Genomic DNA, 17,082 nt, shown 5'->3' with positions numbered 1-17,082 from the left:
ATTGACTTGGCTTCCTCTTTTTACAGTACTGGTGTCTTGGAAGTGCCTTTTTTCCCTTTTGGGTGGGTGTGCTGACTACAGTGAAACTCGCTGACTTTGCTGCTCCTTTTCACATTGGTTGGGTTTAGATGTCTTAACTTGACTACATTCACACAGTCCTGGGTTTCTTGTCCCATATTTATAATTGAAGGTATGATAAACTGGAAGAGGCATGAACAACACCACATATGTAAGAAACTTTACATTCTGGCTCAGTATTTATTATATGACTGGTACAACAGACGCCAGAGGGAGGCTTGTGGGAAAACTGACATGGGTATCTTTTGGGATGTTTAAGAAAAGCATGTCTGTTTAATGAATCCTATGTAAATGGGAATAAATGAATACGTCACAGTTTCTCTTTTTGTTTCGAGTACTAAATACCAGTATGTCAACATTTGCTCATGATCGTCATTTTAAATGTAAATAATCAACACAAAACATCTATCGTATTCAAAGCGTAAAAAGTACACCTCATTAATTCAAGTAAACAAAAACAGTCATTGGGGGTTTTTCAGTGGAACTAACTGTCCCAGCAGTGAATGCTGTAGAGTTAACAGCTCATTATTTTCCAAATCTAACTAACATGCCTTGGTGTTGACATCTACATACAATATGGAGGGCACAGCAATGGGTGTCCGTTTGACCAGTGTGTGTGATTAAAGAGGCGTCTTTAGTAGGCCTGAACTTCCTGCTGAGCCACCTCCAGCAGTATCTGAAGCTGCTTATTGCAGTAGTCTGGAGAATAGAGAGACAGTCCTGTCAGTGACTCACACAACAGCCATAACTATCCCACACAACACCACCCTCATCTGACATTTCTGCTATCAGTAATTCAGTATGATGACAACGACATTATAGTGGCATGATAAGGATGTGACTCACTGAAGCTCTTTCTCCATCGGGTTGGCAGGTGTGAGCGGTGCACTGTCAGGTAGTAGACAGGGACTCCAGACAGGGTGAGTGCACAGCTGCCCCCTGTGTTCCAGGGGTCTGAGTACAGAGACAGCCCAACGATGAAGAAGCACACCACTGTGAATGTGACTGCAATGGCCAGCGGCACCTAGTAGACAGAATAGAATTATGAGCTGATCACAGGAATAAAACTAGGTAAGCAGTCAAGAAACAGTACCAAACAAGGGGCATTAGTTAATTATAGTAGTCATAGCAACCTTGAAGGGTCTTGGGTGAAGGGGGAAGCGGTAGCGATGGATGAGCATCCCCATGGTCGCCATGGCAATGAAGAGCCACCAGGAGAAGGAGGCAAAGTTGATCAGCTGGAAGATCTCTCCTCTGGCCACCATCACTACCACCAACGGATACTGCAGGAAGGACAACACAAACATCTCAACTGGACCATGAAAGTAAGAGCGTCTGCTAAATGACTTAAATGTAAATGTAAAGCAAAGCCAATACAGATGTTTGTAAAGAGACTCTAATTGGGTTGGCAAGGTAGACTATGGGCAGTAGTAGTAGACTATACCAGCAGCAGAACAGCAGGCAGAGGCGTGTTTCGATGGATGTGGATCATTGAGAAGAGGACTGGCCAGTGTCCCTCCCTGGCTCCCACGAACAGCATCCTGCACCACGGACAGACAGACGTCTTGCGAATAGAACCAGCCAAGCGTACATCAAGGTGTATGGTTCTGAATTACGAGAGTGCAGCATTATTACCTGGGTGCTCCAAAGAAGCCACCGTTAAGCGCCCCAAGACAGGACACAGCTACCAGTACAGGAATCGCAGAGGCCAAGCCGGGAAGCGCACGATTGGCAAACGTCTGCGATAAACAGACAGCATATATGAGGCTCACATGCCGTTCATTTCACATGTAGTTATTTTAATTTTCTTGGATTTTACCATCTGGTGCCACATTACTGACCACAGCCACAGCATCAGACACAAGAAGCTCCTCTGCTGTCATCATGGTGTAATAGGCCACGTTGACAAGAATGTAGCACACAGTCAACGTCACCATGGAGAAGATGATTGCCAGTGGGATGTTTCTGACAAAATAGAGCAGACAATCAAAGACTTGAGGTTAATTGATTTTTTGTGTGTAAATAATTGGTCAATCACATTGTTTTTTTAATGTAAAATACCTATTTGGGTTAATGACCTCCTCTGTGACAAAATTCAGATAAAACCTGCAAAGAAAGTAAGAGATGTCCATTTATCAGTTAACAGTTCTTTATGGATGGTATGGTATGGAATTTTTTTTGTACACTGCTTACCATCCACCATAGGCATATAGACCAGAATAAAAGGCCAATGGTAGCTTATCCAGTGTTAATTTATCAATCGCAAAGCCATTCTGAAAGTTCTCTGTCTGTCCTGGGGAGGGGAGCGAGGAAAACGAGTTAGCAGGGTTTGACTGAATAGGGTCCTGGGTATATTGTGTACATCGTGTATCATGTAACTCTACCAAAACCACTACCCCACCTCTGGCTAATGCCACGATGCCAGGAACGATGATTAGGACCAGGGCAAACATCTTGATGAATGTCAGCGTGACCTGGGTGCGAGATGCCAGGGTCACACTCCAGCAGTTTATCGCCACCACAAATGCTACAGTGAGAGGAGGAAGATGAACCTTGTTGAAATAGAATTGCATAGTAATCCAACAATTCACAAAGTCTTATCGGTTGTATTTTATCACTCACTCACTCCAAGGATGCTGACCAGTTTAATCAGTGCTGTGGGAGGAGCACAAGGGCTGAAAAAGGGATCCACCACATAGCGTCCGAACGCCAGGGATACGTAGGATGCGACAGCTGGCCTTTACAGTCCACATGGAGTACAGTAAAAGTATTAGAAAAACTGGTAGTAAACTATACTGTCTCCTAAACTATTCTAAGAGTGTATGCAAAGAGACACAGAGATACAGGCTGCTGACCTGATGAATAAAAACTCTGCCCAGAGACGCAGGAACCCAGGCAAGGGTCCTAATGTCTCCAGCAGATAGGTGTAGTGGCCCCCTGACTTTGTAAATGTGGTTCCCAGCTCAGCATAACACAAGGCCCCTGGACAAAGGACAGAGACAGATGACACATCTCCCACAGGGCACAGACGTCAGTTCAACACAAAGTTTTGATTTACATTTGGTTGAGTGGTCATCTAATGTGAATTCAACGTGAAATCACAAAATAAATTCCCCATGTCATTGGATTCAGGTGAAAAGTTGAGTGAAAAAAATACTAAATTCCCGTACGTTGATAACTTTTTTCAAATACATTCAGTTTTCCACGTTGACTAATAATTTTGCACGCCCAATTTTTCAGTTTTTGATTTGTTAAAAAAGTTTGAAATATCCAATAAATGTCCTTCCACTTCATGATTGTGTCCCACTTGTTGTTGATTCTTCACAAAAAAATACAGATTTATATCTTTATGTTTGAAGCCTGAAATGTGGCAAAAGGTCGCAAAGTTCAAGGGGGCCGAATACTTTCGCAAGGCACTGTACTTCCAAAGTTGTGGCAAAATGGCTTAAGGACAACAAAGTCAAGGTATTGGAGTGGCCATCACAAAGCCCTGACCTCAATCCTAGAGAAATTTTGTGAGCAGAACTGAAAAAGTGTGTGCGAGCAAGGAGCCCTACAAACCTGACTCAGTTACACCAGCTCTGTCAGGAGGAATGGCCCAAATTCAGCCAACTTATTGTGAGAATCTTGTGAAAGGCTACCCAAAACTTTTGACCCAAATTAAATCATTTAAAGGCAATTCTACCAAATACTCATTGAGTGTATGTAAACTTCTGACCCACTGGGAATGTGATAAAAGAAATAAAGCTGAAATAAATCATTCTCTCTACTATTATTCTGACATTTCACATTCTTAAAATATAGTGGTGATCCTAACTGATCTAAGACAGCAATTTTTTACTAGGATTAAATGTCAGGAATTGTGAAATGTTTAAATGTATTTGGCTAAGGTGTACATAAACATTCGACTTCAACTGTAGGTGCAAAGGTTGATCGCAGGTGCAAATACCAGAGGATTGTGGACCTTGACTAGATCATTCAACTAAGTGAATACACTCAGCAAAGTGTACTGCCAAAGCAAATACAGTGAGTACTAGAATACACCTCTGAGGTAACCTAAACTTCCATTAGGGGAGTGAATGTTGTGTGCTGTCTGTGAATTAAAGGGGCAGTGCTGTCAAATGCATGATTTACCTGTGTTTTATATATATTTCCACACTATGAGGTTGGAATAATGCTGTGAAAGTTATGATAATGCCCTTTTAATGTAAGAGCTGTTTGAAAAGACTGCCTGGACTCAACTTGTTTTGCCATGCCTGGCTACATCACCAGGCAGTGTAATAACAGCTAGTTTCCAGGTTGCATATCCCTCCCATTAGGCTCCTCCAATTAGGCTCCTCATTCAGACCTTTCCCATACAGTCCTAGCAAAATTCTTGCGAGATAAATTGCTTTTTGCTAAGAAGCTATTTTTGTATCTTTTTAAACATTTTTTATTTTTTTAAATCACAGTAAGGTGCTTAATTGTTACTCAGAAATGTTTTAATATTGAGATAAAAACGGCTGCATTGGACCTTTAACAATACTGAATCAGACTGATGTGTGAATATCTAATACAAATGTTTCAAGACGGATATTGTGTTAGCAGCTACCACTCTCAAACATCACAATTATGCTCCTCTTGCTCTCATAGGTACCCAGTACCTCTTTTAAAATGACAGTTGGTGCTTACCGAAGGTGGAGAGGACCCCACACAGTGCCCAAACCACCAGTGACATCCCCATACTACCACTGTTCATCAGAACCCCTTTTGGTGCAATGAAGATGCCGCTGCCCACCATGGTACCGATGATGAAGGAGATAGCCGGAAGCAGACCTATTGTCCTCCTCAGGTGGATCACTTCATCTTCTTTCTTCTCCTTCACCTCATCCCCCTCTTCCTTCAACTGAATTCCATCTATGCCCATGACTAAGCAGCCTTGAAGGTGTGAACACCTTGTTTAGATAGCCAGCCTTACACCAACAAGTTCCAGTGAATAAATCAAATACCAAAAATTACTTTTAAGCAGCAAAAATCCTTTCACATTCCAGTTGAAAGAAAACACAGAAGTAGTCCATTTAAGTGAACAAAAAAGTATTCTCTCTTTAAGAACACAAAAGTATGGTCATTCTCTTTATGGATAAACTATATAACTATAGATAAACTATCTTATACTGAAACTGCTTGTATTTATCCAATGAAGATTGCTGTATGTAGAGGACTAGCATAGAAGATGAGACAAGTTAAGAGACGAGACAAGCCGAGTGGAACTGTATGAGCTAAATGGGTAGACGAGTATAACCCTCACACTTGCACAAGGCCCTCTCCCCTGAACTTGTTTTGTACCCCCTCATTGGCTCTTGCAAATCAGCACAGTCAGTAACCATAGAAACTCACCAATCCTGCACAAGCAGGAAAAAAAGCCAGTAGTCTTCCCAAGCTTCAACAACATGAGTAATTAAGGAAGCTTAGACAGGTCAAAGCCATGGTGAATTCATTTTACTGAGTATGAGTGTGTGTGTGTGTGTGTGTGTGTGTGTGTGTGTGTGTGTGTGTGTGTGTGTGTGTGTGTGTGTGTGCGTGCGTGCGTGCGTGCGTGCGTGCGTGCGTGCGTGCGTGCGTGCGTGCGTGCGTGCATGCAAGTTTTTGTTGGTCTTTGTGTGTGTGTGCCGGTGTGTGTAAAGTTTTGCTTGTGTGCACAGCTTTATACACGGACTACCATGGGGAGAGAACACAAACACCCCTAGTAGAGGCGGCTGTACAGATAACAGGAGGGTCACTTTCAACAACAACTTCACAACAGAGAAAGTATACGTGCTATAGGAGCAGATGGCCTTACTGATGTTCTCACTAATATCCACAAAATATCAGTAGAATTAATTCATAACCAAATCATAACCAAATAACATCCAATATGACACAAATGTCAACACTAAAATGGGGTTGAATGCAACATCAAATAATTGGCATGTCAATTCTGTCTCTCTGCACACACGCCTGATGAATGAAAGCAAGGTCATGTAGTTTGTCCCTGTGTGTGTGAACTGTGAAGTATTTCTGTCATGAGCAAGGAAACGTCAGAGTAAGATCACATGTGAGGGATCCAAAGGAAAACTATGAAAAAATGCATCTGGCCTCTCTTTTCTTAGACTGTGGCTGTGCATTTCAGTTAATCAATCGCTTGTTAACAGCAGTTAACAAAGGCATTATAGCTGCTTTATTTTCATTTGACATGTTTAGTTGTAATTGCATGTCTTGACGATGGGTGTCGGCATTTCCGGGAAACTAAGGATCATATTCACAATAACTTATCTGACATTTCACCACTATACACCATCACATTATGTGGCTAGAATAATACAGAAAGGGATATATGGCATTTATTTGTCTTATTTTCATGTTTATTCAGCTGAGAATTGTGAGGATGTTTTGGAGAGATCCCTACTGCTATGAAAAATAAGTATTTCAAATTGCTTTAGGTCCAACATCAAACATCACGTCTAATATTTAGAACCTTCTAAATCGGTCTCACAACAGAAAATGGAGTAAAGAAAAGTCCCTTAACACCCAAACCTTACTTTGCACAGTATTATCAGCTCATGCCATAGAGTTATTTTGAGTTCTACAACTTTATCACTTTCTGTCCTTGTCTTACAAAAACAGTGATGCAAATGTATTGCAAATGCTCTGTTGTTCCAGATATCCCACAAATCAATGATCATATTCTGTGGTTATATTTATGAATTAATTAATACTTTAATGTCGCATAGAGAACTCTGCTTTGCAACATTAATTTTTCTTTGAATTGCAAGCATATTTTGGGGATGTCAAAATAGGTCCCAAACGATCAACTGGAACCCCACTTATCCGGCACGCCGGGCGAGCTAAAGCTAAATCAAGCGCACCTGAAGGGTTACGTATGAATAAGAGCGCAAGTGATTGGCTGCCTTGAGTTCTAGAGTAATCTCCAAATATGATTGGTGGCGAGTGCGGAAGCCAAATAAGAGCGTGTATATTGCCTCAGAATGTAAACAAATTTGTACAAGGCAGGTACCACCAGCACATAATTTACGGCACGTTTAACATATTGGTAAAAACATTACTAATGTTTGGTTGACAGTTGATGATTCGTCTTACAATTTATCGGCACAAACAACTAAAATAGATATAACGTTATAGCTACCAACAATACAATAATGAGCAACTCGTCCACCTCAATGGCTCACAGCTTCGGATCTGTCCGTCAAAGCCCCCCGCTGAGTTCAAATTTTGCACTGACACATGGACTGTTGGATTCAGCTGCCGAGCAGTTAATGGTTCAGAGGGATTTCCAAGCTGCTTTCGACACATGTGAGAGAGGTCTGGTGAGCCTTTTAAACGCGGAGCAAGAAGACAGCAGGTGGGTATTAGTTCTTAGAATTTGCTCTGCTTTTATGACATGGTCCTTGTTGCATTGCATTATTGGACTAAACCGTTGTCCATCTGACTTTCAGGTATGGGGAGTTGAAGGCTGCACTCTGCATTGTGGGGATTCAAGCATTGGCTGAACTCAATCAGTGGCCTGGTGCACTGGCATGGATTCTGCAACATTATGAGTGCCCTGAGAAAATATCTGCAAAAATAATGCAGATGTGGTGAGGAAAATATAACATAGTTAATATGCAGGCTCTCATTTCTTCCATTATAACAGTTTTGTACACTGCACATTGTGATTTATGTTTTCAATTGGCATGTAAATGTATTCCCCAATTCACCCTACAGTCATGTTTTTCTCCATGTCCCTCATCTTTTTTTGTAGCATACTCCTCTACACCAAAGTGGCGAGCAAGCTATGATGCAGGAGGCAGGCCATGTTTGGCTGTGCTGCCCATCCAATGGGAGATTGGCAGGATTTGGGACTGTAGCAGAGCTTTATTTACTGCATATTCTAGTGCCTTTAGGTCATATGACAGAGGCACGGGAGTTGGTTTTTGGTGAGGTGGGAGGTATTGCATTCACAGAGGACCAGAAACAAACAGCACTGGATATCGTGGAGAATAAAGAGAACCTCAGCCAAGAACAACATCCAAGCCCTAATCCCAACACCAGTCCTGTGGTGGTGGTTGCTGGACTTAACACACCTCAAGGTGCATCTCACTTACAATTGCATTAACCATTTGTATTGCCTTTAATGTTGCCAGACAGTGTGACTGACTGTGTGTTTGTGCTTTATAGGTGCTGTGATTCAGAAACTTGAGGCCTTGCTTAGGCTTTTGAACAGAGGACTATCAGTAGCCAGTGGTGGGTTATTCCGTCTTCAGAGATTTTTTCTGGCTGCGGTCCTTCTCTACATGCTTTTTGTCCGAATGGATCCAGGTACAAAATAAATAACGTTGTAAGCCTATTGTTCAATCATTGAAAGAAACTGTCAACATCCAAATAATGTGGTTGCTTTAGTTAATACTAGTCTAGCACTTAGCATACAGCTTTTGTCTAACTTTTGATTGCACCCAACCTACCTACAATATTTAAACACATAAGAGACTAGATATCAGCACGAAGAGGAGAAATGTTATGATGATTCTTGGATATGGTTTCTCCACAGCTCATCCCTCATCTTTCCCATGGATCTCACAGATGTTGCAGATGCTGAAGCAGATGTGGGACGCCATGTTTGCTCCTTACTATCGAGCCAGAGCTCAGAGCTAAGAACTGTAAAACCATACAGGCTGGTGCTGGGACATTATGGTTTAAATTTGACTGAGAACCAAGAGCTCACCATTGACCCTCACCATGTAAACATGAATTAGTGACTGAGATGAAGAGAGAAATTAGGGGGGCTTTTGTTGGCAACAACAACATGTATAACTGTGAAGGCAGAATGTGAACAGCATGGATACATGTGAAGGCAGAATGTGATAGTAGTAGTCAGAATTAATTTCCTTGGTGTTGCAGATTCAGTTGCTCCCATATATGTGTGTGTGTGTGTGTGTGCGAGCGAGCCAGAAAGCGATTGAGTGTGTGTGGTGACACATTCTGTGTTGATATGAATTGCCCAATCCAAAACAACTGCTGTAAGCAAGCTAATTGTAATCAGATGCATGTCATACAAATTATAACTTTTACATGAGAGTGATAGATTTTTAATTGGTAAAATGATAATTATCTCATTATGAATTACTCCAGTATCTTTCAATAGGGTCTGGCTCCAGCAGATACCTTCTCAGGACACAGACCAATTATGTACTACAATAGCAATTATGTAGTACAATAGTGACATCAAAGTAGCCTACATAATCACAAAGCATGTGAAATATATTCACATGTGCAGCACACACATAGCTCATTTCTGCAGAATATCAGGCAGCAAACACGCTCAATTGGTTTTCGCATTGGAGCAGCTCACAGGATTGAACGACATCAGTAGCTGGTATTGTAGGTAAGAGGTTTCAACTTTTATCTACCAGGAACTGAAGAAACAATGGAACCAGGTATTGAAAAAGTTTGGTCTGAATTCTTGGTTGAATCTTTGTAATGCACAGTTCAGTCATCAAGCGCTGTTTGAGTGAACATTTATATAGGCTTCACCAAAAAAAAACTTGGTAAAGGGTTACCTGGCAGAATGAAATCATGATAATTTGTATCCATTTGGAGGGCATTTGTTTTGCAAACTCTGCCATGTAGGCCTACATTGTACAGTACAAACACATGGCTAGCCAAATGGTCACTTGCTAGGTGAGCAATTCAATTAAAAGGCAACCACACCCTCCAAATATTTATATTTTTCCCAGACCAGAGAAAATGGACTCCTGATGTGTTTTAAGCATTGTTGTGGACTTTCTATTAAAAAGTGTGATTTTGAGTGAATACCTGAAAATATGTAGTAAAACAGAATAAAAAAAACTGTAGGAAAACAGCATTTTTCACACAGAGTGCCTTTCCTTCACCGGCAAGCCTTTTTGGATTTTGGGGGGGGGGGCAAAATTAGAGTATACCCACTTCTCCAAGCATCACTGCTAGACAGGGTTTCCAGTTAGCCTGTAATAGCTGGGGTTTTTTTGTGTTTTTTTTGCAGATTAAGTAAAATTGCCACCTGACAATTGTCCGGGAGAAGAAAAAAAATCCCATTGCGAAATAATGCTTTTTAGCCTATTAATTGATAGAAATACCAGTTGATGGAAATGCATTTGACCAGTCATGGTTATTGGCCTGTCTTAATTTGCATAATTTTGTGGAATTGAATTGGCATGTGTGTATTATATTCTTTATGTATGTTATTTATCACATGCACAGCATACAGATACAGGGCCTTTTAGCGGAACATGTGTCAGACAGCTTTTTTATAAGCCCAATCAATGAGCAACAATTCTAAATGCAATCCTGTGGTAAAAGATTTTTGGGCCTCCCGAGTGGCGCAGTGGTTTAATGCACTGCATCGCAGTGCTTGAGGCATCACTACAGACCCGGGTTTGATCCCAGACTGTGTCACAGCCAGCCGTTACCGGGAGACCCATGAGGCAGCGCACAATTGGCCCAGCGTCGTCTGGGTTAGGGGAGGGTTCGGCCGGCCGGGATTTCCTTGTCCCATTGTGCTCTAGCAACTCTTTGTGGCGGGCCGGGCGCCTGCAAGCTGACTTCAGTTGTTAGCTGGACTGTGCTTCCTCAGACATATGCGTCTGGCTTCTGGGTTAAGCAAGTAGTGGGTCAAGAAGCAGTGCGGCTTGGCAGGGTGTGTTTTGGAGGACGCATGGCTCTCGACCTTCACCTCTCCCGAGTCTGTAGGGGTGCTGCAGAAATGGGAGAAGACTGTAACTACCAATTGGATGTAATTGGCCATGATCAAAATAGCAAATATTTGTATTTCTCAACTGGTAATTGAAGCATGCTTCCCATTTGCACAGAAGGCAGGCTTCATCAGGGTGTCACACACCACTTTGCAGTGAGCTGGAGGAAGTATGCATTTTGAAGTATGCCTATTTAATTGTTTGAAACCTGAAGGTTTTACTACATACAGTATTATCAGTACATGTCTTGGGCCAGAGCTGTCCGCAACCCACCCACTTGTGAGTCAGGCCCAGCCAATCAGAATTAGTTTTTCCCCACAAAAGGTTTTTATTACAGACAGAAATACACCTCAGTTTCATCATCTGTCCAGGTGGCTGATCTCAGACGATCCCGGAGGTGAAGAAGCCGGATGTGGAGGTCCTGGGCTGGTTTGCTTACATGTGGTCTGTGGTTGTGAGGCTGGTTGGACGTAATGCCAAATTTGTGCACAAAATCTGAGAGAAATAAGCTTTTGTGTGTATGGAAAATTTCAGGGATCTTTTATTTCAGCTCATGGAACATGGGACATGTTACATGTTGTGTTTCTATTTGTGTTCAGTATACATATCTGTCATTATCAGAATGACCTTCAGTGCATGTCTGTGGTGCTGTGTGTGTGCCAGTGCGAGTGGGCCATTGCTCGAGGAGAGAGAGCGCAACATTTCAGCAGCAGGTGCATAAAATAATAACAGACAGACTAATTAGATCAACAATTCATAACATAACTTGTAGCAGTTATCTTGCGAGTTAACTATAGCTAACTATGCATATGTTTTGTTGTTCCTTTCCACCGGCACTGTAGAGCCTAAACAAATCTACACTATTGGAAAGCTGGGATTCCCAAATTTAAAATGAATTCCCCTCTATTAAACAGTAGCCATGTTATTGCAACAATGTAAAAAACATTCTAAGAATAGCCTGATTGCCAAATAATTTGCAGTGCATAGATCTCCCCCAAAACATGAATATTTTAGCCTTGTATATAAATGTGTCTAGTTAGATACCTTGCTTTTGAAGTAGCCAACCTTATCCATTTGATCTCTGATTCATTGAATGAGGGAATAATTTTATAAAGACAAAAGTATAAAAAAATGTGGGAGGGGGGACCCCGCGCCACCCTTGCCAACCCCCTCGCTCCACAGTTTGGGAACCACTGGTCTAAATGGACAGACTTGGAAAAAGACCGCTCCTGCACTTAAAGCATAAGGCTATGGGAAGCAGCTTTCCCTAAGTAAATTGAATGAAATTGTCAAAATTATATAGCGTACTCCTGTCTAGAGAATTTTAAAAATCATTCAAAATAGGCTACTAAAACATGTTTTGGCCATAGAGGATCATTAGCTGCCCCTAGCCTTAAAAATGAATTGAAAGTGATACAAATGGATACAAATAGTGCAGTCTAAGCATATTTTCATTAGAGAATGCTAAATTCAATCTGTTGAAATCGCACTGTGGATGTATTAGACTTCATAATTGCATTTGGGGGCATACTTATATTTCACTGTACAGCCTATGGATTGTAGATCAATCAAACTGGTTATCGGTCTACTCAGTGCCACAAACAGAACTAAACTGTGAAGAGTTTACACAAATATTAGTGCCATAGCTCCTATTGTGGGACTTTGACTAGTAAATCATCAATACACATAGTAGGATGTCTGGTAAGCTTTATGTGGCTCATTTCACAGTGGTTTCAGAGTCCCACAATATGAGCTATCATGCTAATATTTGTGTAATCTCATTGCAGCTGTGTTCTGTGGGTGTCACTGAGTAGACTGATACCCCATTTCCTTGAGCCACAATCCATAGGCTGTACAGAGAAATACAAGTATGCCCCCAAATGAAATTCTGGAGTCTAATACCAGTCAAAAGTTTGGAAACACCTACTAATTGAAGGGTTTCTTTATTTGTACTATTTTCTACACTGTAGAATAATAGTGAAGACATCAAAACTATGGAAAAACAGATATGGAATCATGTAGTGTTAAACAAATATATTTTAGATGCTTCAAATTAGCCACCCTTTGCCTTGATGACAGCTTTTCACAGTCTTGGCATTCTCTCAACCAGCTTCACCTGGAATGCTTTTCCAACAGTCTTGAAGGAGTTCCCACATATGCTGAGCACTTGTTGGCTGCTTTTCCTTCACTCTGCAGTCCAACTCATCCCAGACCATCTCAATTGGGTTGAGGTCGGGTGATTGTGTAGGCTAAGTCATCTGATGCAGCACTCCATCACTCTCCTTCTTGGTCAGATAGCCCTTACACAGCCTAAAGGTGTGTTGGGTCATTGTTCTGTTGAAAAACAAATGATAGTCCCACAATAACAATTTTTTGGTAAACTACATGCTTCCATGTGTGTTATTTCATAGTTTTTAACCCTTGAATTAGTAGGTGTGTCCAAACTTTTGACTGGTACTGTATGTCATAACACACAATAGGCTGACTGCGGAGACCATTTCCCTCAGTCAAAGTCCCACAATAACAGCTACAACACCAATATTTGTGGAAATTATTTACATTTGTGTTCTGTGGGTAACACTGAGTAGACTGATACCCCATTTAATTGAACCACAATCCATAGGTAAGGCTGTAAGTATGCCACAAATTATTTGGGAGTTTAATACATCCACATTGCTTTTTCAACGTGTTTTTTTGCCAGGTAGCTAATTATTGTCTTTTGTTGAATTTATATAACAACATTGCCAACTTGTTTAGCATTATCTAGTCCAAATATGGCATGATTCCACAATTTGCAACCATTTGCATCACTTTCTATTAGGAACCTTTATTTTGAAGGCGACCCGCAAATTCCACTAATGTGGCTAATCCTTCATGTTTGCTGTCAATATGTACAGTCATGCATTTGAACCGATTTGAACAGTCAAGGCGGAAGATCTACGGTGACGGACATGGATACAACAGCTCTGGTCTATAAGATCCTCTGTGCCCATAATGGGTATTTTGAGCTGGAAGAAATGCGTGCCAACTTTAGCACGCCAGAAGATGACCTGGAGAGTGTTTTAGGGAATCAGGATATGTTTACCAGTGCTGTCTTTGAGGGAAACAAACTGATATTTGCCAAAACGAAAATGAGATTATGCAGAGACAAGGAATGTAATGGCTGCAGCAATTTACATCTGTGTATATTCTACCTTTATGGAACGTGTCGATTCAATGAGGGGTAAACCTTGTTATTACTTTGGTCAATAGGCCTTGTCAGACTCCCTAATATGCCGTTTTTTAATCATATTGCTGGGATGTCACCTATTAATTACCTTGTATTGAAATGTTCTATATAAAAAATGGTCTTGTATTATGCATCATGTAGGCTAACTGAAATTACACGTTGTGAACAGTTGGTTGTAGTGGCAGTAGTCCGGTTAATATTGTTTGTAGATTTTTTTCTATATAATGTGGTTCTAAATATTAAGATTTAGAGGTTGCAGTATGTATTTTGGAAACTGTAAAACGTTATTACAATGTCATTAAGACAAACAAAATGGTGTCATTTTACTCCAGCTAAAACACGGCCATAAAAGCTGGGGCGTGTTATAAAGCAACACAGCTGTTCAATAGCCATTTTCATTTGATATTATATGCTTTCGCCAACATTTTCCCGTTAGTATTATCAATCTCAAAATGCTGTTTAAAAAAGAAGGGCAGTAGACCTGTTAGGAAACTATTGCTTTCTTTTGATAAGGACTCCATGAAAGTGCTAGCCACTGCCCTCATTCAATGCCATTTAGACTACGCTTGTACTTCCTGGTTTCGGGGTTTATCGACATTTATGAAGGGGATGCTACCAGATAGCCCAGAATAAACGGATCAGGGTAGTATTAAAGGTGAGTCCACGTACTCACATAGGCAGGAGCTGCTTTCAGGAATTTAACTTGAGGATAGGGTGTCCCAGATTAGACTAGGTTTGGTTTACAGGAGTATTTATGGTCCTGCGCCCAGGTATCTAAGTGATTACTTTCCTCGTGTTAGGGATGCACACAATCACAGCACCAGGTGAGGTGTTGCTGATGTGTGCTTATACAGGTTCAGGAGTAATGCAGGGGGAAGGTATTTTCTTGTTCTGGGCAGCTTTAAACATTTAAGAAAAAATATGTTTGATGTCTTCTGTGCCCATGTGATGTAACTGCAATGAAGAGAGAGATGTTCTTCTCTGTTGTTGTTTTATTATTTCACTGCCATACTGTGTTTAATGTGTTCGATCTTGTCTAGCCATCTTGTCTCAAGGACCACAATGGAAATAAGTCCCAGACTTTGTGTGTTATCCTCTGATTTTGCTCATGTGCATGTATGGCTTTTTCAAGTTTTATGTGTGCTTGTTTTTTTAAATGGTCCAATTAATAAACTAAACTTTGATTTTCAGACAACGGTGCCGCTTCTGTCATGAGCTGACGTCAGAATACAACATCAGAGTCCTGAGAGAGCATCACCTGGAGAAATTGGACAGGAGGGAGCTGTGTATGTTACTACTGCAGAATGACAACACCCTCTTACCCCCAGTAAGCTCGTATTTTCAGGATCCTTGCAACTTAGTGGAAGCAATTTAAAAGCACACACACAAACATACTTTCAGAAGATAAATGATGTTATATTCTTACTTGGAATAAAAAAATATAAAAAATTTGTAAGTAAAATGGGTTCATACGAGAATGCACTAATGCATCTTAAATGCATGACAAAACATATTTTTGAGCTGGACATGGGACGGGTTGATAACCAACTGGCAGTGTTTTCTTTACTTCATTCTCTTGAGTCTTGTTCATATTTACATCATAATATAATTACCTAATACTGTATATCCTCTAAATTGAGCATGTAGATATCCAGAGTAAAGAAATGTAATTTCCATTTAATACATTTGATGTGCACCTACTCGGAGTGGTCTGTGTTTGTCTCCAGGTTTGCTTCACATACAACAAAGGTAGTGGAGAGTACGGATACTGTCCTGACAAGGAGAAATGCAGAAGACTCCACGTCTGTGAGCGCTACATTACAGGAACCTGTGCTGCAGAGGTGGACTGTGACAGGTCTCACGACTTCTACGAGCCCCACCCGCTCAACACCCTACAGCAGAGGGGACTACCTAATGAACTGGTGGCATCCATGTTGTACACCTACCGCAACAACCAGGCCATTCAGAATGAGGAAGGCTCTAGACCTGTGTGTCATCCTCCTCCACCACCACCACCACCACCCCCACAAACATATCTCCCGGCCCCCAATGTTGTCCAAAGAGAGACCCACTACATCCACTTGCAGCCAATCATAGTACACTCACAAGTGACCCCTTCAATGCTCTGCAATTTCAAGTTAAAATCACGTCCCTTTGTCCACACCAAACCCAAGAGCCGTACTAAGCCATCATCAGCTTCACACCAATCAAAACCCTCTAAACCACCTACACCAGTTCCACACCAATCAGAGTCCGCTAAACCGCCTCCACCAGCTTCACACCAATCAAAACCCTATAAACCACCTACACCAGCTCCACACCAATCAAAATCCTCTCACACGGCTCCACACCAATCAAAATCCACGAAACCACCTTCACCAGCTCCACACCAATCAAAATCCTCTAAACCACCTACACCAGTTCCACACCAATCAGAGTCCGCTAAACCGCCTCCACCAGCTTCATACCAATCAAAACCCTATAAACCACCTACACCAGCTCCACACCAATCAAAATCCTCTCACATGGCTCCACACCAATCAAAATCCACGAAACCACCTTCACCAGCTCCACACCAATCAAAATCCTCTAAAGGCCCTCCACCAACTCCACAGCAATCAAAATCCTCTAAAGCGCCTCCTCCAACTCCACAACAATCAAAATCCTCTAAACCGCCTCCACCAACTCCACAGCAATCAAAATCCTCTAAACCGCCTTCACCAGCTCCACAGCAATCAAAATCCTCTAAACCGTCTCCACCAACTCCACAGCAATCAAAATCCTCTAATCCACATCCACCAGCTCCACACAAATCAAAATCCTCTCAACCAGCTCCACATCAACCAAAAACAACCAAAGCTCCTCCATCAGCCAGGCGAAGATGAATTTTTGCAGAAACCAGAAATCACACAGTACCAGTCAAAAGTTTGGGGACACATTTAAGTCATTTAGCAGACGCTCTTATCCAGAGCGACTTACAAATTGGTGCATTCACCTTATGACATCCAGTGGAACAGTTACTTTACAATAGTG

General features: G+C 41.5%; 3 protein-coding genes across 5 annotated transcripts; 2 read left to right on the top strand and 1 right to left on the bottom strand.

Moving 5' to 3' along the window:
• Positions 1-234: 234 nt before the first annotated feature.
• On the bottom strand, positions 235-5,591 carry LOC124014031 (cystine/glutamate transporter-like). Of its 3 annotated transcripts, none has more exons than XM_046328686.1 (12): positions 5,455-5,591; positions 2,934-3,060; positions 2,701-2,816; positions 2,480-2,605; positions 2,272-2,371; positions 2,140-2,184; positions 1,920-2,043; positions 1,714-1,817; positions 1,523-1,619; positions 1,212-1,361; positions 925-1,102; positions 235-777 (listed from the first exon to the last, which is right to left on the bottom strand). In XM_046328686.1, the coding sequence occupies exons 1-12, from the start codon at positions 5,507-5,509 to the stop codon at positions 713-715; spliced, it is 1,287 nt and encodes a 428-aa protein (XP_046184642.1). In that variant the 5' UTR covers positions 5,510-5,591; the 3' UTR covers positions 235-712. The 3 variants fall into 3 exon arrangements, with proteins under 3 accessions (XP_046184642.1, XP_046184641.1, XP_046184643.1); XM_046328685.1 differs by lacking the exon at positions 5,455-5,591 and adding an exon at positions 4,750-5,353; XM_046328687.1 differs by lacking the exons at positions 2,701-2,816; positions 2,934-3,060; positions 5,455-5,591 and adding an exon at positions 4,750-5,355.
• A 1,440-nt stretch (positions 5,592-7,031) lies between these two features.
• pex26 (peroxisomal biogenesis factor 26) lies at positions 7,032-9,955 on the top strand. The gene is given in 6 exon segments (XM_046328887.1): positions 7,032-7,456; positions 7,551-7,691; positions 7,856-7,872; positions 7,875-8,183; positions 8,272-8,412; positions 8,642-9,955. Coding segments are annotated over 6 exon segments (915 nt in total). The 5' UTR covers positions 7,032-7,253; the 3' UTR covers positions 8,746-9,955.
• Positions 9,956-13,639: 3,684 nt separating this feature from the next.
• On the top strand, positions 13,640-17,082 carry LOC124014108 (vegetative cell wall protein gp1-like). The gene is made up of 3 exons (XM_046328821.1): positions 13,640-14,043; positions 15,241-15,376; positions 15,777-17,082. Exons 1-3 carry the CDS (start codon positions 13,772-13,774, stop codon positions 16,932-16,934), a joined length of 1,566 nt encoding a protein of 521 aa, XP_046184777.1. The 5' UTR covers positions 13,640-13,771; the 3' UTR covers positions 16,935-17,082.

This window comes from Oncorhynchus gorbuscha, linkage group LG25 (assembly GCF_021184085.1).
Source record: "Oncorhynchus gorbuscha isolate QuinsamMale2020 ecotype Even-year linkage group LG25, OgorEven_v1.0, whole genome shotgun sequence".
Classification (NCBI taxonomy): Eukaryota; Metazoa; Chordata; class Actinopteri; order Salmoniformes; family Salmonidae; genus Oncorhynchus; species Oncorhynchus gorbuscha.
Note: the sequence above shows the minus strand (reverse complement) of the source record. Positions and strands in the feature narration are given on the sequence as shown.